This window comes from Vicugna pacos, chromosome 17, assembly GCF_048564905.1.
Source record: "Vicugna pacos chromosome 17, VicPac4, whole genome shotgun sequence".
NCBI lineage: Eukaryota > Metazoa > Chordata > Mammalia > Artiodactyla > Camelidae > Vicugna > Vicugna pacos.
The window spans coordinates 32,865,142-32,886,212 of NC_133003.1; the positions used below are offsets into that span (position 1 = coordinate 32,865,142).

Genomic DNA, 21,071 nt, shown 5'->3' on the forward strand with positions numbered 1-21,071 from the left:
GAGTCAATGTAAGTGAGTATGTGGGATTCTGCCATGTGGTGACAGTTCACTACTTTGAGTATAGAGGTGAGAAAGGACGTCAGAGAGAGGTTGAGGACTTTGGGCCCTGCTAAGTCGGGAAAGGTAAGAGTTGATTTGAAACTCACATGAAAGCTTGACTTTGATTATGAGGACATGAAGCTAAAGGAAGAGAAAAGATAATGGCATGTAACTATTCACAGGAGCAAAAAGGTGGGAAACAACCCAAATGCCCATCAGCTGATGAATGGCTAAACAAAATGTGGTATATCTACATGGTAAAATTTTTATTCATCTGTAAAGAAGAACTAATTACATATACGTGGTCCAGCATGGGTGAACCTTGAAAACCTTATGCCAACAGAAAGAAGCCAGACGCAAAAGGTCATATATTGTATGGTTTCAACATTGTGAAATATCCAAAATGGGCAAATCTACTGAGAAGGAAAACAGATGTGGTTTCTAGGGGCTGGTGGAGGGATGGGAGATGAGGAGTGACTGCTTAACGGGTACAGGGTTTCCTTTTGGGATGATGAAATGTTCTGGAATGAAATAGTGATGATGGTCGCACCACATTGTGAATGTACTGAATGTCACTCAGTTGTACGCTTCAAAATGGTTAAAAAGGTGAATTTTATGTTCTGTGAATTTTACCTCAATTGAAAGAAAGAAAAAAAAGAGCATGTGGAAAAGCATTTGAAGGATGTGTATTTTATATCTTGTTTAGGTGGAATGGAGTCTTAGTAAGGGGGAGTGGTGGGTGGTAAAAGTAGAAGAAGGATGGAAGAGAGGTTGGTGCTGTAGGGGCCCCCACCTCTGGGCTTCACAGCAAAGCAAATGGCCCCTGGTTTTTAAGTCTATGATACTGCAACTTACCTAGTAGACTTTTATGAAAATCTCACAAAAGTCTCAAACAAAATTAATTTAGATTTCTTCATCTTAAAAAAATAATCCTTATTATGGTTCCTGACTGTAAAAGTTTATTGTTAAAAAAAATTAGGTCACTGTGTGAGGTGATTGTGGTAATCATTTCGAGACATATCTCTATATAGGTATCTATTTCAGGTATCTCAAATCATCACATTGTACATCTTAAAAATCTGTACAGTGTTATGTGTCAATTATATTTCAGTAAAGGTGGAAAAATTGAAATACTATATAACCATGTGTGTTAAGAAAAAGCCCCTTTAATTAACATTATTTCCCTCCTAGTAGCCAGAGTCCAGAGTTTATCTAGATCGTTTTCTATGTGTAGATTTATCATCTTCATCATTATTACATTTTCACAAAAATAGGCACATAATATGCATAGTTTTGGCATGCTGCTTTTTAAAAATTCATATCTTGGCAATCTTTTTCCTTTTGGGTTGCTACATTATGCGCTGTACTTTAATTTGTAAAAAAATATAATAAAATAAAAAGCAAATGCTGTTTACCTCTATTACAAAGAAAAGGAGGTATCAAAATGTGAAATTAGCAAGCACTTAATGAGCACTTAGTATATGCCAGGCACTGGCATATTAATTCACCAAGTCCTTGTAACAACCTAATGAGATAGACACTGTTATGATCCTTCTTTTGCAGAGAAGCTAACTGAGACAGAGACGAAGGTGTCCTGTTATGGTCCATAGTTAGTGGCAGAGATGGGCTCCAGGACCAGCTTCAGCTCCAGCTGATGGTTGTTCCGAGGGACCTTGTGTCCAATGGTGTGAGATCATAGAGATTTTTTAAGAGCAGTCAATCTGGAATTTTGCATGAAATTTTCCAGGTTTTATGGTTGGCTTTAAAAAAAATTAACAGCTTAAAAAAGATATAATTAAAATACCACAAATTTACCACTTTCGTCATATTTTGACAGTGTTGTGCAGCCAACGCCTCTGTCTAGGTCTAAAACATGCTCATCACCCCCAAAGGAGACTGTTTGCATTAAGCAGCTACTTCCCATCCTCCCTTCTCAGCAGACACTGGAAGCCATTCGTCTGCTTTCTGTTTCTGTGGATCTGCCTATTTTGGATATGTCACATAACTAAAATCATATCAAAGTGGCCTCTTGTGTCTGGCTTCTTTTCCTTTGTTTTTGAGGTTTTCCATGTTGTAGCATGAATCAGTACTTCATTCCTTTTAATGGCTGAATAATACTCCGTTGTGTGGATAAACCACATCTTATTTAGCTACTTTTCAGTTGTTGGACACATGGATGGCTTTTACCTTTTGGCTCTTGTGAATAATGCCATGACGAACAGTGATGAAAGTCCCTGCTTTTAGTTCTTTGAGTGTATATGCAGAAGTGGAATTGCTGGATCATATTGCAATTGTTCGTTTAACTTTTTGAAAGACTGTCAAACTGTTTTCCACAGGGGCTGTACCATTTTACAGTCTCACTAGCAATAAGGATTCCAGTTCCTCTACATCCTTACCAGCAGTTGTCATTTTCTGTCTTTGTTTATTTTTCTTTACTTCTTAGCCACCCTAGTGGTTATGTAGTGGTATCTCATTGTGGTTTTTGATGTGTATTTCTCTAATGACAAATGATGTTGAGCATCTTTTCATTTGCTTGTTGGTCATTTGCAGTATCTTCTTGGAGAAATGTCTATTGAGATCCTTTGCCTATTGTGAAAATTGGATTTTTTTTGAGTTATGAGAGTTCTTTACACATTCTAGATACAAGTCTTTTATCAGATATGTGGTTAGCCAAAATTTTCTCCATTCTGTGGGTTCTTGTCATTTTCTTCAAGGTGTTCTTTGAATAATTTTGATGTGATCCACTTGACCTATTGGCTCTGTGTTTAAGAAATATTTGGTAAGCTGGAGCTCTGCCTCCTAACAGCCACTTGTGATTGCTGCCATGCCTCCACCGCCCCCAGAAGCCATTTGGGAAAATCCTAATGCTTTGTGAAGATTCTTGTTTTCTGAAGTGGAGGCAAGAAGCTCCAAAAAGCAGCAAAGTTAGATTTCTCACCAGTGGCCGTTCTGCTTCAGTTCACTTTTTCTGCTCCTGAAGTGCCTTCACTTAAAGCAGTTTGGGGGAGAGGTGGATGCAGTGGGAAGTGGAGAAGAGGCTCAAGGTCTCTGGGTCTTGCAAATTTTACTCTGATCAAAAGAGAGGTTTAAATACATTAAACAGGTTAAAATGAAAGGTCAGAACTTTGCCTTAAGTCATAGATGGTGCTGTTTAAAAATCTGGCCATGGGGGTGTAGTAATTGTGTGTTTCTGGGGAGAAAGGTTTAGGGACCATCAAATCTAGAAGGTCGTTTGGTTCAGGTTCCTTTATTTGAGACAATATATGTTTGAGTTGGGGGTTGAAGATAGGGAACTATATTCATTCATAGTCATTCATTTACATGTTAGTGAAATATAGTTAAATCTGCATGCATCTATGTCAAGAAAAGGAAGGTTTTATTTTAGAGATGGAAAGGGGATGCAAGACTTTGTGGAACAGTCTGTCCTTTGGGAAGCGGCACAAACCCAGATGGGCTACTGGATCTGGGTGCACACAAAGAACGTGGAAGACTTGGGGGGACTGTGTTTGCTGGCTCTGTGACTCTGCTTAGGGCTGGAACTTTGCTGTGGAAAAGGGAGAGAAAAAGCTGTGTTGTTGCTTCCTTCTTGTACTACTAACACACTTGCACTGTTAGTCCTAGAGTTCAGCCCTAAGGCATTTTGCTGACCAGCCTGGTGACCTGGCGACCACACATCTTATGGTTTGTGAGGAGGTGGCTTCCAAGTTCCAAAGGACACCCTTAAGTTGGGAATGCAAACTGTCCACCCCTGGGAGCCACCTTGATTTCAGAGTATATACTCTTGCCCCCCAGTCCAGGAAGTCCAAGTTAGATTTAGATTTAGAGTTGGGGATGAGTTCCCATGCACGTAGTGTGAGAGATCAGGAAAGGTTTTATTAAGGAAATGGAACTTGAGGGGGAGCATGACTGGATGGGACTTCAGCCAAGGGAGGGAAGTATTAAAGATGCCGCGACCACGTGAACAAAGGCCTAGGAGTGGGGATTTGGAGGGGGAGAATGTTCAAAGCTATGAACTGGGCATTCAGGCTGGGGGTACCTACTAGAGGAAACACTGTAGATGTGGAGCTGGGCCTGGGGACAACTGTAGAGGGCCTGGAGTGCTAGGAGAGAAGTTTTCACTGAGTTCATCGGTCAGTGTGGAGCCCCTGAAAGTGTTAGAGCAAGGATAACACAGCCCATGCCATGCTTTATTGTGCAAGAATGAGCTGATAGTATAGCGTGGCTAGATTAGAATGGGGGCTTCCTACGTGACAGGCATGGCGCTAGCAATGATAGCCAACACTTGGAAGGCACTTCTGCCCTATTAACTTTCTTAATGCTCCTCAGAAAGTAGATACATCTGTTTTACCTCATTTTATAGCTGAGGAAACAGACACAGAGAGGTTGAGATTTCCCCCAAAGTTATACAGCAAATAAGTGGTAGAACAGGGACTCCGCCTGGCCTCCAGAACCCACGCTGCTAACTGCTGGGCCCCTAAGATGGTGAGGCTCACCCGTCACTTCAGTGAAAGCTGTATTGGTACAAAGGTGACATAGGGGATTATTTTTAACAGTGTGTTTAATCTTTGCATTGTATTGCATCTGAGGCAGCGCACTAGAACTACAACTCTACCGTCAGCCTCTTTTTATAGCTAAATGTTAGTCCAACTTCTCCATTCCTTTTCTATAACTTCACACTTTCTATTTTTTAAAGAACTATTTAACCTAAAGGCTTTACATGAATATTTTAAGTGAAGTTTGTCAATAGTTCAGAGGCCATTATTAAATTCCTGGAAACATTTGGGTGTTAGTTTAAAGCTATATGTTAATACTTTTTGTATATGTATTTTAAAATTTTCTCTCTTTTCACATAGTTTATGATTACTGGTGAATGATTCTTTGGGAGAATTTGTGTGTAGCTACACATACATGATTTTTTTTAAACTTTAAAAAAATCTATTTTTATATATAGTGGCTAACATTTGTAAGTTTCAAACTCCCAAATTTATTCCTTCCCATCCCCTTTCCCCGGTAACCATAAGATTGTTTACTAAGTCTGCGAGTCTGTTTTTGTTTTGTAGATGAGTTCATAGTGTCCTTTTTTTTCTTTTCTTTTCTTTTTAGATGCCACATATGAGTGATATCATGTGGTATTTTTCCTTCTCTTTCTGGCTTTCTTCACTTAGAATGATCATCTCTAGGTCCATCCATGTTGTTGCAAATGGCATTCTTGTATTGTTTTTTACGGCTGAGTAGTATTCCATTGTATAAATATACCACAGCTTCTTTGTCCAGTCATCTGTCAAGGGGCAATTAGGTTGCTTCCATGTCGTGGCTATTGTATATAGTGCTGCTCTGAACATTGGGGTGCATGTTTCTTTTTGAATTAGTTTCCCTCTGGATGTATACCCAGGAGCGGGATTCCTGGGTCATATGGTAAGTCTATTTTCAGTCTTTTGTGGAATCTCCATACTGTTTTCCATAATGGCTGCACCAAACTATATTCCCACCAGCAGGCTACACACATGATTAAGAAAACAAACCAAAAATTCAAAGCTTTGAACTTCTAGGCAAATGACCCACAGTTTGTAGAATGAATATGTGTACAGGTTAAGTCTTTAAAAAGATAATTACCTTCATCTTTAAGCCTCCACTTTGCAAATGTCCTTATTCCTGACTTTGCACTTGATCCAGCAATTCCGGCCGCTGAGAGAGCTAAAGAATTCACTTTCTTCCACTGTCCTCCCCCTACTGGAACACTGATGTATTCATGACAGGCTGTAAGGTATTTCACTAGAGGAAGCACAGTGAAGGAGGGGCCTTGCCTGCCATGCCCCATATGCAGAAGAGAGCCTTGCCTCTGGAGAAGAAAGAAGGAAAGAGAGACATGCAGTCAGAGGAGAGAGAGAGGATAGGAACAAAGGCACAGCCAATTTTAGGAGGAAGTAAAGAAACCCAAGGCAACACATTCCTAATTCAGTGGATCTGAGTTTCTTGTTACTCAAATGACTGCAATCCTTTGGGGTTGATAATGGAGAATCTCTGTTACCAACCCTGTAATTTGCACACATAAATACACCGTAGTTGCTGGTTTTCAAGTTTATTAAAATGTTGTATTGGCACTGGTGGTTCTTTCTAAATAAAGGGGCTGATTGTGCGGGGTCCCACATCTTCGAAGAGTTTTGAACAGTTTCAGCCATTTTACATTAAACTAGATTTAAAGGGTTTTTTTGTTTTGTTTTTTGCATTTAGTGATGCCTAGGGCCTTTGAACAAAGCGTTTTACAAGTGAATCTGCTTTGCAAAGAATCCTTTTTGTAAAGAGAGACCTTGTTACCCTTGGCACCTACTGGGAACATCCCTAATTTTGGATGGTGAAGTAAGGCCACCTTTTAAATACATCCCTGGAAGGGATGAAATGCTCAGAACTTGGCAGTGTTTCACTTCTGACGGCCTAGTTCTTAAGCCACATACAATCTAATTGGTGGTGACAGCTTTTTCCATAAGAGCATTTGGATGAATTAAGTTTTTCCCCCTACTTCTCTTCTCATGTCCTCAGTGGAACTACTATGCTGTGTTCACCCTGGTGCCTAGCAGAGTGCCGGGTAGGTGGAAGGCAATCAGGAACTCTTTGATAAATTGCATACTCATTATTCAAACCTTCAAAACACATCGCTTATCTGGGCAGGCAGATACTGAAGATCTTCAGAACTACAAGACATCACCAGAAGTACACCAGTAGGAGAACTGAGTGGTAGCACACAAGGCATACTATGATATTAAAATGATTATGTTAAATGAATATAAATTGGTCATTTTCTTTTATATGTGTTGGGTGCAGAGGAGGGGTGTTTAGGTAAGAAGTCATCAGGTTCTTTATTATGAAACCAAGTGTTTGAATTTCTGTTGTACTCTTTGTTTATAGATAGTGCCCTTTGTATAAGAACACTTTTAAAATGTTGCCCAAATTTGAGTATCAGAACACTGTACTTTCTCAGCTAGCAGTTTTGACTTTTGTTGGTGACTCATTCGAACTACTGGGAAACCCAAACCAACTATGGATATCAGAGACTGCCTGTTCTGGAAGGGGTTAGGACTTTCTCATGGGTGAAGAGAGTGTGGTAAAATGCACTGGCTGTAGCAGAAGACAGTTGGTGGGGAGAGGCCAGGAATTGCTTGTCATTCTCTTGGTCCCCCCATCTTCTTCAACTTGGTAATAAATTTCTCAGATGAGAATTGATCTCAATCACTCAGTGTGATATGATACTTATTTATAGTGTTTGTTTTGTGTTATTTTGTACTTTTCATGGATGTTTTCATGTACTCCTCAGAGGAAACCTGGCTTTATCTCCATTTTACAGATTAGGAAACCGAGGTCCGAATAAGGAACTTGCTTACATTATACAGTTGGTAAGTGAAAGAGCCAGTATATGAACCTAGAAAGAATTCATGGGGCTTGGCTCCAAAGCCGTCCCTTACTTTCCTTATCTGTAAATAGTAAGTAATACAACTCCTACTGTATACAGTTGTGAATATTAATAGAGATAATGCAATAAGGTCCCTACAGCAATGCTTGGCACCTAGTAGGTGTGCAATAATTGAGAGCTCTTATTAGCAATAATTTCTCTTAACAACTATCATAATGCTAAGAAGATAGTATTTTTTTATTTTAAGCCCTGTTGTTTTCTCTAGTAAACCAATCAAAAACTTTGAAAGAAAAAGAAGGGGTAACAAACAGGGAGAAGGACAGTTGAAGTATTATAAATTGCCATATTGACCTCCCATTGGCTAGAAGTCATATTAGTGAATCTTGAAGTATTTTCACACGTCAAAAGGGGGAAAATCAAGCAGTGTCTTGAGGAATTCTGTTTGCCATAATTCCCCTTATTTTCATTCTCACCCTCTCCTCTCAGGGATCAGAACGGCTGTACTCAGTATGCAAGCTCTGTTTGGTATATATGTAGCTGGGTGGCCCTAAGCTTTTCTTTTTAATGGCAGCTCTAAATGCCATTAAAATTCAAATAATTCTTTGTCTTAAATGTAGAATTACAGAATTCAAAATAATTCATAAATTGTGTACTTTAGGAGAACCAAGAAGTTGTTTTGTTTTGTTTTTAATATATTTCTACAGATTTTTCAGTGATGTGGATGAATGAAAAATTGGAAGTCTGAATTGACCAAGATTGAGGGCCTTTATTAAGAGTTAGAAGCCTTATTACGAAGGAAATTATATGTTTTACCCATGCACTGTTTTTCTCATTGACGCTCTTATGTAGGAAGTTAAAGCTTTAGAAATGATTTTTTTTTTAAATCCTTCTAATCATTTGTACTATTTTTGGTTGTTCTGTTTTTACTGCTTCTGAGATAAGGACAGGAGGCATCCACAGTTTCACTTTTAGGAACTTTTGTTAGTATGCAATCCAGAAAAAAATTTACACAGTTATTTCTAAACATTTTAAAAATTATATATATACACACACACTTTTTTTTAAACTAAAAGCTTTTAAATTTTGAACCTAAAACAGATACTTTCTACAAGAGCCCTGTGTTAAATTTAGGTTGCAATAACATTTCCATATTAATTTTTACTTTTCTTTACGCATTTTTATGTTTCTGTAAGTTGGACTTTATTTAGCAGAGAAGTTGGCCTCCTCTATGACACCAGCTATTCTATTATTTTTTTACATGAACATACATAATTTGTTGTCATATTCTTTCTCACCATAGGTTACTACAAGATACTGAATATAGTTCCCTGTGCTATACAGTAGGACCTTGTTGTTAATCTATTTTATACATATTAGTATCTGCAAATCTCAAGCTCCCAGTATATCCCTTTCCACACCCTCTCCCCATAACCATGTTTTTTTCCCTGTCTGTAAGTCTTTTTCTGTTTTGTAAATAACTTCATTTATCTTTTTTTATATCCCACACATAAATGATATCATATTTTGCTTTCTCTTTCTGGCTTACTTCACTTAGAATGAGATTCTCCAGGTCCATCTGTGTTGCTGCAAATGGCATTATTTTATTTTATTCTTTTTTATGGCTGAGTAATATTCCATTGTATAAATATACCACAACTTCTTTATCCAGTCATCTGCTGATGGACATTTAGATTGTTTTCATGTCTTGGCTATTGTATATAGTGCTGCTCTGAACATTGGGGTGCATGTATCTTTTCAAATTAGAGTTCCCTCTGGAAATATGCCCAGGAGTGGGATTGCTGGATCATATGGTAAGTCTATTTTTAGTCTTTTGAGGAATCTCCATACTGTTTTCCATAACGGCTGCACCAAACTACATTCCCACCAACAGTGTACGAGGGTTCCCTTTTCTCCACACCCTCTCCAGCATTTATCATTTGTGGACTTTTAATGATGGCCATTCTGACTGGTGTGAGGTCAGTTTTTGTTGTAGTTTTGATTTGCATTTCTCTAATAATTAGCGATATTGAGCATTTTTTCATGTGCCTATTGGCCATTTGTGTGTCTTCACTGGAGAATTTGTTTAGGTCTTCTGCTCATTTTCGGATGGTGGTGGTTATTATTATTATTATGATGATGATTATTATTAATTAATATGAGCTGTTTATATATTTGGAAATTAAGCCCTTCTTAGTCTCATCTTTTGCAAATATTTCTCCCATTTCGAAGGTTGTCTTGACATCAGCTGTTCTAGATAAAAAGCATGAATAAACCTGCTTTCTCCCAACCTAGAGAAAGCACCTCTAAGCAAGCAGCTATGACACATGCCTCTGAAGTGTTGATATTACTGCTTTGTGAAACGTGATGATTCAAATCATTTTTGTCTCAGGTTGCAGCTTTTCACATTAGCTTGAAGTAACAGTAATAATAGGAACGTTATTTGAACGTGCTTGGTGTGGTCTGCTACTGTTTCAAGTATTTCACATGCTTTTTGTTCATTAAGTAGCTTTTTATTTTACCATCTTTACCTATCACTTGAGCAAAAGCTTTGGGCGCATAGTGTGTATTGGGGAGGGGTGCTAAATTTCGTGGGCCAATGCTTAATTTAGTAAACAGAATCTAACAAAACTTTATTTTCTAGGAATGCTGTACATTCACCTAAGCCCTTGGGTTCACGTTCTGCCCAAAGACAATCATAAAGAGGGAGAGACCAACAACTCGAATTAAAAATCAACTAGAATGGGGGTGGTGGTGGTGGTGAATGAATAACTCCTAGGAGCAATGGAAGGAGAAACAGAGAAATTTGGGGTAGTGTCTCCAAAACAAGTAAACGGATTCGCCTTGATCTCTCCTCCACTCCATCTTACACTAATTTCATGGTCTCCTCTTTGCTGGACGGGTTCAAGTTCCCCGGGAGCACGTTGCGCCCTCCAGTGTGGGGCATCGGGCGAACCGCGGGCTTCAGGCTGACACCTCTGACCGCACCTGGGCGGCATTTCCTCACCTGCCCCTGGTTTCCTCCACGCTCGGCGTCCGCTCGGCGGCGGTTTCGCATCCACGCTCTTGACAGCAGCGCGGCCGCCCAGGAGCGGAGAGCGAAGTGCTCCCTGAACCGGCCCCTGCGCCCCGGGTCGGACCCCGGGCAGGAAGGCCCGGCAGCGACGCCACCCGCTGGTGCCTCGGGGCCGGCCGGTTAGCCGGCCGGCTCCTCCATAGGTGGCTGCGTTTCCGACTTTGCCCTGGCTCCACTCCGGGGGCTTGACGTGCAAACTTCGCCGGAGCGAGCAGAGAGGGAGGGACCGGCGAGGGGGAGGAGGCGGCGGGAGGCGCCTCCGCTTAAGGGAGCCGGCCGGGCGCCGCCGCTCGGACGGACGCGCGGACGGAAGGAAGGAGCGGGGCCGCCGGGCCCGGCCCGGGGATGCGAGCGGCCTCAGGGTGGGCAGCCCAAGGGCCGGGGGTGCATCTTGGGCCTGCCCGCCGCGGGCCGGCGGGGCGGGGGCGGGAGCGGGGGCGGGGGCCGGGGCGGCTCCGGGCGCCGGCCTCTGCGCCGGGTCTCCGCGGCGGAGGCAGGTTGGCGACTCTGCGCCGCGGTGGCTGGCCGCCGGCGCTCGTCCCCTCCCCCGAGGGGCCGCCGGAGTCGAAAGCGAAAGCGAGCCCGCGCCACGGACTTTGCGCCCGGGGCGGGGGGTGGCCCCGGAGGAGGCGGGCTGGGGGGCTGGGCGGCCGGGGGCGCTGTCAGCGCGCCCCACCCGGCCCGCGGGCCGCGCACGCCGCCGGAACTCCCCGGCGCCTCCTTAAAAGCGGCCCCCGCGCGACTCTTTTCCCCCTTTTTTGTTACATTGTAGGAGCGGAAAGAATGTCGGAGCGGGCCGCGGATGACGTCAGGGGGGAGCCGCGCCGAGCGGCGGCGGCGGCGGGCGGAGCAGCGGCCGCGGCCGCCCGGCAGCAGCAGCAGCAGCAGCAGCCTCCGCAGCCCCAGCGGCAGCCGCCGCCGCCGCCGCGGCGCCTACGGCCGGAGGACGGCGGCCCCGGCACCGCCTCCACCTCGGCCTCCGCCGCCGCCGCAATGGCGACTGTCGGGGAGCGCCGGCCCCTGCCCAGTCCCGAAGCGATGCTGGGACAGTCGTGGAATCTGTGGGTCGAGGCTTCCAAACTTCCTGGGAAGGACGGTGAGTGTCCACGCCCTCCGCTTCCCCACGCCCCCCGTTCCCCCATCCTCTGACCCTTCTCCCCTCCCCCCTCGCGTGACCCGCCCCCTCGGGGGTCAGAGATGCTATCGCTCGGTTGGGGAACGCGGAGGTGCCTGCACCTACTCCGTGCTTGCGTGAGCTTGCGTCACACTCCCGGCCACTGACCTGCCTCTCCCCTCCTCCTGTGTGTGTGTATCTCCTAGGGACGGAGTTGGACGAAAGTTTCAAGGAGTTTGGGAAAAACCGCGAAGTCATGGGGCTCTGTCGCGAAGGTGAGTCCAGCCCCCTGAAGGAGTTTGTGCTAGCCCGGGGGAAGCATCCTGGCCGGCTTACCATGGCGGGAGCTTGCGCCCACCTGACCCACTCCGCCCCTGGCATGCGAGGATGCTGCCTGAGGAAGCAGAAGGGGGAGAACGGAGCGTTTGGAAAGTCCGGTTTCCGGGGGCTTGCTGTAAGGGGGGCGTCCGGAACCCTTCTGTGGAGCCCTTGCTGGGTGCAGGTTGAGTAACATTGCTCAGTGATGAGCGCTGGGGACCAGCGCTGAGTTTAACTCCGAGATCCTTTCGGGTCCAAACCCCTTACGGAGAAACACGTGTGGAGGAAGGCATTCTCAGCTTCTGAAAACATTTTCACGAATGCCTTAGGGGGCTCTGGAAAGGAATCTTTGCCACCTGAAATTTTCTGCCGGCAATCAAAATGAATTTTGAACTTTAAAAAAGACGCTTTACCTGTGCAGCCTTGTTTCTATGGGATTTACGTTACAAAGGTTCATCTAAAGGATCACAAATGAGGAGCAGTTGGTCGGATTTTTTTTTTCTTTTTGTGAGCTGCCAAGATCAGCGGAGGTGAAACCAGCCTTTAGTGCTCTTAGCTAGTGAAATCAGACACTAATTATTGGTCAGTTTTTATTCAACCTGTTTGGGAGAAGCATACTCTAGAGAAATGTCGGTTGCTAAAGGATGCCTCCAGATGAAAGGTCAAGTGTCTTGGAACTGTCAGGTTTTCTTGCAGGTTTTCTTTTCCTGTGAATAGTCATTTTGACTGTCTAATGCCTAATCCAGGCTTGGGCGCACCCTGCTCAGAGAGCTTCAGGGGGCCAGTCAGCTTTAAGTTTTGTTCAAGCTGTTCCTTCAGTGGTAGTGTGGACAAGGACTTGAGTGAGATTTGGAGATTTGGTATTCAAAACAGAGTTTATATTCCCAGTACAATTTTCTTAGGATGGCCATTTATTTTGGCATAGTTATTGTCAATGGCCCCAGAATAGGTAGAACTTGGCAAGTGGAATATTTTAAAGTCCAGAGTCGATTCATTGTTACTCTGTCTCCACATTGACTCCTTGTTTTTAGTGCCTGCCTGGGTCTTCACGTGCACTGTTCTGTTTTTTTTTTTCGACTGGCTATTTATTGGCCTCTTGGCCCTAGGAGGAAGAGTAATACCAGTGGCAGCTGTCTGAGAGCTCCCAGTTGGAACAGATTAGAGAGCAAATTAGTTGATTTTGAGAGTGAAAATTGCTGTTTGAGAGCAAAGGAAGGAGGGAAGGCACAGGACTTGCTGGTGATGTTGCAATAGGAAAAATCAGTTGTTAGTCCGGTTTTAGTGTTGAATTGGCAGCCCGCCTGGGCTTAAAAAGTTAAAATCACTAGGTGGCAACTCTCATAGGAAGCAGTTGGAGTAGAACTTTAGAGGACCTGATCAACTCCTGTTCTTAGTTTTTATTCTCTGGGTGTGGATGCATTTCCCATAAAGGGTTTCTAAAGCGGTTTGAAAACAGGTGCTAATTATTGGTAATTCCCCTATAGAGAACGAGTAAGTGTATTAGTGTTGCACTGGGCATCTTGGCCTGGACTGAGACCCAACCAAATTTAGTTGCCTGGACCCACTTTTTGCTGTATTTATTGTTTTCTGTTGGGAAATAGTCATCAGTAGATTTTACCAAGAAGGTCTAGGATTTCTTGACTACTTTATTGAGGCTCAGAGTGATTATAGATTTGGTTGTGTGTGCTTCTGACTTATCAAATTGTTAGTGACTGTTAGAGGTGTCATTTTTTTGGTAAGCTGCTTGAACCCCTTAGAGGATGCTGAAGCAGCCAGGATGGCCGAAACTCTTCCTGCCTGTTTTGAATAGAGGATGAAGTTTTTCGTTCAGTCAGTTCTTGACTCGTTTGTGACTTCGTGGATTTTCTAGGATAGTTTAAAAATCCAGGCGTAAGGATGTTCAGCGCTAACACAGTGGGCCTTTTTTTCCCCTAACAGTTCATGTCAGGCTGCTTAAGAAATGAAAATGCATTTTTATTTGTTTATATATTTTTTTTATTGAAGTACAGTTGAATACAATGTGCCAATCTCTGGTGTACAGCACAGTGTCCCAGTCATGCATATACACACATAAATTCATTTTCATAACCTTTTTAATTAAAGGTTATAAGATATTGAACATAGTTCCCTGTGCTATAGAAAAGAAACTTTTTTAAAATCTGTTTTTGTATATAGTGGCTAACATTTGTAAATCTCAAAGTCCCAAATTTATCCCCTCCCACCCCGTTTCCCTGATACCCATAAGATTGTTTATTATGTCTGCAAGTCTGTTTCTGTTTTGTAGATGAGTTAGTTCGTAATGTCCTTTGTTTTCTTGTTTTAAGATTCCACATATGAGTGATATATGGTATTTTTCTTTCTGGCTTACTTCTCTTAGAATGACGATCTCTAGGTCCATCTGTGTTGCTGCAAATGGCATTATTTTGTTCTTTTTGTGGCAGAGTAGTATTCCATTGTATAAATATACCATAGAAAATGCATTTTTAAATAATCAAAAATTATTCAAAAGTTATCCTTTGTCTTTGGCTGAGATTATCTCCTGCCAATAAAAGGTGTTTGGGAATTCATACTAATTCCTCTTGTCAACAAAGTTAAAGCAAGAAGAAATATGTAGATAACATTGATAATATGAATGAAGCACTAGGTCAGAAACTTCCCATCTTACAAGACATTTAGGAGTATTGACCAGACTTTTTGAATTCTCTAGTTCACGGCTGTGTACCTTAGGGGTTAGAAATCTGAGTATGAGATAAAGTTGCTTAACCTTACATTAGTTGTTTTACCTTTCAGAATTGAACTGTCCCTCTTTGTAAAAAGAGAGAATATCTATTTCCCATAGGTAAGGGTTAAAATTAAAGTAGGTAACATGGAAAATGACTCAGTACATACTAATTCCTTTCAACCCTTTTAACTACTGATAATCTTAGACCTGATCTCCTAATTTGGTATTTCTCTAGGTCAGGGGTTTTTAACCTGGGACTTGCATGGGCTTCAGGGGGTTTGAAATTGAGTGCAAAATGGTCCTCTTTCTGTGGCAAGTTTCCCCAGCTTATCTTGAAGTCTCAAAGATTCTTCACGTACCTCTGTCCCCAAAATTGAAAACTGCTAAGCTTGTATCGTTGTCTTTTTTTCTTTTCTTTTTGTTGTTGTGGCTTATTTTGGCCAGTTCCCTCATGGCAAGTCTCTCCAAGGGGTTAATGCTGTGGGAGGGGTTGGAAATACTGATTTAGGTGACAGTGACTTTATCTGTGGCTTAGCTAATATGTCACCCCCCTTTCTTCCTATCAGCACAGTAGGCAAATGTTGGGATAGAATTTCAGTTATCTTTCAGAGGTCAGCCTATTTTTCATCTGCATCCCCATATTTTCATTGGCCTGTTTGTTTTATTCTGTAATTTGTAGTATTATTTGATAGCATAGTTGGTTTTGGTGGGAAAAGATTGATAATACATTTTTAACTTTTTCAGAAAAACAAAGCTCAAGAAAAGTTACATTTTTCAAAAGGTGATTTTTGAAGTTGTAGATTTAACAAAATAATGTTTAGATGAAATTAATTGGTATGATTAACTGATTAAGATGTCCATGTTATTAGTACCTAAACATATAGGGAACCTTAAAAAATGAAAACATTGAATGTCTTAATTTATCAGCAAACTGAAACAAAATATATAGTGTGATTGTGGAAGTCAACAGTGGAATTAGAAAAAAGGATTTTTTCTTTGGGAAGTCATTCTTAACTTCTCTTAAGCCCACCTGTTGTCCGGTATCAAAGTACCCTGCACTTTTCCTTCCTTCAAACTCTCTACCTATTGCCATTTGAATGTGTGTATTATGTGACGGTCCTTTTATGAGAGTGCAAGCTCCCAGAGGACAAAGATGTTAGTGATCCAGGATATATTCAGCTCCTGCACGTCGTTTGTGCTCAGTGAATATTTGCCCCCAAAATGAATGAACTGGGCTACTAGGAAGACTGAAGGGTTCAAATAACCAATTTTCCATTGTGTTTTGAGTCAAAAACAGGTCCCTGTTCTGTGGGGAGATGTGCTTTCTGGCCCCAGGGGAGGCCAGGGACTGTCTTTCAGTTCTTCCTGTGTCTCTGTCCTGAGTTTAACACTCCATTTACACTTCCCAGAAAGAGTGCAGACAGGACACCACCTCTCTTATCTCTGATATTTAGGCAAGGGAGTAGGATGGCAACCTAGGGTGATACCCACACTTGATGACAGGTGACTTCCCTGTCAAAATAATAGGGACATAATTGAGCCTAGGGCAAGATAGAAAAGAGGTTGCTTGGCACCTACAGGCAACTAGGTTAAAAAAAGACTAGGGAGGTGGGCAGGCTCAGTCAACATGGTGTCAACATAGTACCACCTTCTTCTTTCTGAGGGAATAAAAATTGTTCATAGTCAGTTAACTGAAAACAAATAGGTATTTGTGCGAAGGCCTGTTAAAGTAGCGACGTTATAAGGCAGAAAACCCTCTCCCTGAAGTAAAGAGTGTTTCTGTTTTTCTTTAGTGTTTGTTTCTCTTATGTTCCACCGCCCGACCCCAGCTTTTTCTTATGGACAATTTGAAATTTACAGAAGTAGAGAAAATATTTTAATGAGCCTCCATATATATATATACATACACACACACACACACACACACACACATATATCTTTCCTACAGCTTAAACAGCTAATGAGTCACTGCTCAATCTTGTTTCATCTCTACTGTACTCCCCATACTGAATTATTTTGAAGCACGTCCCAGACATCATATCATTTCTTTTGGTTTTCTTTTTTGTGCTTGTGTGGACTTCAGCTTGTGTCCTACAAGATGGAGTCTTTATGTGTGCTGCGCCTTCAGGGGCACGCCTCCTGCCACCTGTGATTCCCCCCGTGAGCACGCAAGAGTGCAGGCAGCAGGGCTTGCTGCCTGCCGGCATCTCAACTGGAGACAGGATTCAGTGCCATCCAAGTTCAGTGCATCAGACACACATTAATACACATTTAAGGAGTACTCAGGTGATGGAGTCGCAGGTTGCCCACACTTGACACTCCCTGGATGAGTGCTGGGGCTGCAGTGACACCGAGCGGTGTCCTTGCTGCTAGTTCATGTGTGTAAATCTCTGCCTGCAAGGTCTGCGCTAACCCAGGAGTGAGAGAGCCCCAGTAGACCTAGAGAAGGTGACACTCTGATGGAAGGATTCTTTCCCCGAGTGTGGCACCTTAGCTGTTTGAATGCACACTGCAGCCTGTGGGCCAAACCCTGCCTGCAGACTAGCTAAGAATGCTTTTTACATTGTTGAATGGTTGAAATAAAAACTCTGAAAAGATGATGATTATTTCATGACCTGCGGAAAGATGTGTGAATTTCAGATGTCAGCATCCGCCCGTGAAGTTTCACTGGAGCGTAGTCACAGCCGTCCACTCGCTCACTCACTCTCTGTGTGTGGCTGCTTTCTCCTTACAGTGACCCACGGAGTTCAGTAGGTGTGCGTGAGACCATGCAGCCCCCTGAGCCCAAGATTTACCATCTGACTCTTTACAGGAAGACTTTGCCATCCCTGTTTTAATGAGTCTCCTGTTTAATGAAGGGGAACTCATTCCGCAGAATGGGAGTCTAGTATTCCTTGAACCTTCTGTTTTGAGATGGAGGATTTTCAAAGTAGTAAAATCCACTATTCTTAAAGCAAAAGTTAATTCAACATTGAAGAAATATGTTGAGCTAGAAGGAGATACGAGGAAGAATGTATGTAGGGTTTTTTGGTGGGAAGTTTCCTATTTTTGTCATTTTTGTCATTCCCTGCTATTTTTCTAGGGCATATACCTGTTTCAGGGCAATTCAAATATAGAACATTAACAGAATTGTGACTGTCTCAGCTTCCAAGAGCCTTGGGCTGTGAGGATGGGGCTTGGCTTCAGTTAAATTCCTATATAGTAAGAATAGAACTTCCATGGGATTTTCAAGAGGGTACTTGACACACTCTTCAGAATTTCTGCCCTTGAGTTGGCTTAGAGGAGTTGAAGCCCTGTTGGAGGTCTTGGGGCTTAGAAGGCGGATTTGTCAGGAAACACATCTACATTTTGATTTATACGGCATACAGCATCGTTCGATCTCACATCTTTGCTTTTGTGTTTGCTGAGAAGTGTACCACCTGGCACAATCCACGCTGAATTCCTCAACCCACAAGGCTTCGCAGCTAATGGAAACCATGCATGTTTGCTGTAGTAGGATGGGACTTCCTAGCTGAATGGACCCCATAAATAGATTGGTTCTTGTGAACTCTGGAGGGAAGCACGGGGAATTTATGCATCATTATTGAATGTGACCTACTTGTTATGTGGGCTCATTTTTTCCTTGTAACAGCATCCTGCTTGCACATGTCCACGTCTCACAGTGTTGCTGTTGTATATGGACAACTCGGGTTCGGTGAGAACTTTTACTCTGGGCCGACACAGGTTTTACCTTAGGTATTCTTCACAGCTGTCCAGTAATGTAGGTATTACCATTATCTCCATTTAACAGATGTGAAAACTGAGGCCCAGAGACGTGAGGGACCTCACCAAGATCACAAAGCATGTAAGAGACCCTGTAACCCAGATGTCCCTGACACCCCAGCCCACGTGCTTAACCCTCTGCCACCCCAAGCCCATTCTAGAATGTGCACTCACTTTTCATGAGCTGGAGCAGGTTGCTGTGACCTTTGTTTTCCTTATTGTTGTCTAGAAAGATTGACCTTCACCAAAAAAAAAGAATTTTTTTTTGTAAGTAAAGAAAGCAGAGCCTTTTCCTTGCTGCACTTTACAACAGTCTGTATGTTCTATTTAACAGTTCTTTTTATAAAATCTTTTCTTTCAGGAAGAGGGGCAGTGTACGTAGTTGGCATTAGAAGTAATTGGCTTAAAAAAGATTAAATGAAAGCTGAAGTTGCAGCAGATAGCAAACACAGTCATCTGGGATTTGTACCATTAAAAAAAATCCTTTAAAAAAAAAAAGGAGAAGTGAAATTTCACTTTTTAAATAGTATTTCAGTGCAAGATTGCTTTTAATCACATTGATATTCAAAGTTTATGGCAGTATTTCTAATAAATGTACCCCTCTGATTATTAAAGTATTTTTTGATTAAAGTTCTAAAAAGAGAAAGAAGCCTGTTAGTAGACTTAACAGTTGGAGATACTGTGCTTTTGAAAGGAAGGCAGAGGATTACATTTATATTCATCTTGTACAGCAGGGATTATTATAAGTGAGCAAAAGAAGGAGAATGATTTTTGCATTTCAGGCATTCATAACACAAAACTAGATTAAGTGTTCTTATTCCTCTTTGTAATAAAGACCCCGCTAATGTGAAATACTTTTTCTCTTGTACTGAAGCATATGGCAAGGAGAAAGTAATAGTTCATTATCAATTATACTTATAACTGTAAAACAGAAAATATTCCCCTTGCAGGTTATACAGATGTTTTCCACAATCCTAACCTCCAGGAATACAGTTTAAAAAAAAGAAAAAAAGCTTTAACCGAGGGTCCCATGCTTTGATACTTCAAACTAGAATGTTTCTGAAATAAATTGAGGACCAAACACGGGGTTGCTAACATTTTATAATATGTATAATTAGACATTATAACATATATAATTCTTACCATCATAAAAGTGTGGAGGCCACTGTTTTGGAATAAAGGATAGTCTCTGAAGAAAGTTTAGGTTTAGGAAAGACTCACTGCATTTTCCTTATTTTCCTCATTTGTGGACTTAAGTACGTATTGGGGGGTTTTGGAGATCAGTATGTATTTGGGGGTTTGAGAATCATGGCTTTGAATCAGCTTCCCAAAGTGTCTCTGTATTACCGGTACCCCCATTTTACATTTTACGGATGTGGAACGCAGAACCCTGCTTCTGTATGCTATTAGTAGGTGTTACACAGGAAAGGGGGTTCCATGTGGTGAGTTTGCGGGAAGATAACTTTAAATACAAGTGGTACTGAGAACTCCAGTTCCAGATTTAAACAGACCTGAGGTCAAATCTCAGCTCTACTAGGGGAGTAGCTTTAGAGAAGTCTACATAGCTTTGCTAAGCCTCGGGTGATTTACATGGAAAGTGGGGATCGTAGCAGTACCTGCTGGTGACTGGGAGGATGAAATGGTGTAGGGCCGTTTCAGCGCTTGGTACAGCGTCAGACAGGCTAACTGTTCCGTGCGCGTTCCCGGCTAATTGTATTATTTTTACCAGTCATGAAGATGCAGCGTCGCGAGCTTGCCTCTGGTCTGGTGGTTAGCCAGGGCTCCCAGGGGAGCGGCAGGAAATGAGATGCCAGTTTTCCTTTTGCAGGCGATCCGTAGGCAAGGAGAGGAAACCTCACTCGGCATGCTCAGGACAACAGAGCGCGGAAACAAACCCGAGTCCCGAGCTCTCCTGGACTCGAGTGAAAACGAGAAGTGGGAGCTGACTTTTGTTGTTTCCTCCTTTGCTCACCTCTTTTGGGTGGTGGAGAGAAGCCCAGTGTGGGTATTTACTTTCCCTGCTTCTGCAGCGCTGGGTTTGCTCCCCTTCAGGAAGCCTGTGCTGGTGTCTCTTCCTGTAACGTTTTACAGAGCTCTTTTTCTGGGCGAGAAAGGTCAGTTACAGACAACCGAATAGAGTCGTCGTCACCAAGTTGGGAAACGGGTCCCAGATAACTGAGGCTACTACTTTTATGATTTTTAGGTATGTGTGGTGGCGGTCATGGGGTTTTCTGCCAGATGAGGGAATTTGAAAAATTGTCTCTTCAATTCTTGGAAGTGTCCATTTTTAACTTGAAGCAGTTCTCTATTTAAATTACCTTGTTCTCTTTGGAAACTATGCAGACAGATATGTTTTAATGGAAAAAATTGTGATTTGTTACTATTACTAAAGCTAATAAATATATACTCACTGTAAAGATTTGTCTCATAAGAGTAACATGGAATATGAAAGCCATCATTCTCCGTAATCCCACTCTAGGCCAATTTTAAGTCTTCAGTGACAGGATTTGGACTTGGGGTAGTTCACACCTGATCAAGGACACTCATGTAGCTACTTTGGACCCTTAGTGACAGACAGGACTCATACTTGCCAGCCTGGTCGTTTCAGTTTCTGACACAGTCTAGACCCTGTCCTTAG

The 21,071-nt window shown here is 42.4% G+C and overlaps 1 protein-coding gene across 15 annotated transcripts in view; it reads left to right on the top strand.

The window, feature by feature from the left end:
- Positions 1-21,071, top strand: part of ATXN7 (ataxin 7) — a 136,997-nt gene that overhangs the window by 29,137 nt on the left and 86,789 nt on the right. For 11 of the 15 annotated variants that reach the window (XM_072941602.1, XM_072941601.1, XM_072941612.1 and 8 more), the window contains exons 1-3: positions 10,424-10,879; positions 11,290-11,613; positions 11,838-11,906. In XM_072941602.1, the coding sequence (XP_072797703.1) occupies positions 11,301-11,613; positions 11,838-11,906 (382 nt within the window). In that variant the 5' untranslated portion in view covers positions 10,424-10,879; positions 11,290-11,300. Of the gene's footprint in view, positions 1-10,422; positions 10,902-11,289; positions 11,614-11,837; positions 11,907-21,071 lie in introns of those variants that run through there. The other 4 variants (XM_072941609.1, XM_072941615.1, XM_072941610.1 and 1 more) reach the window with 3 other exon arrangements.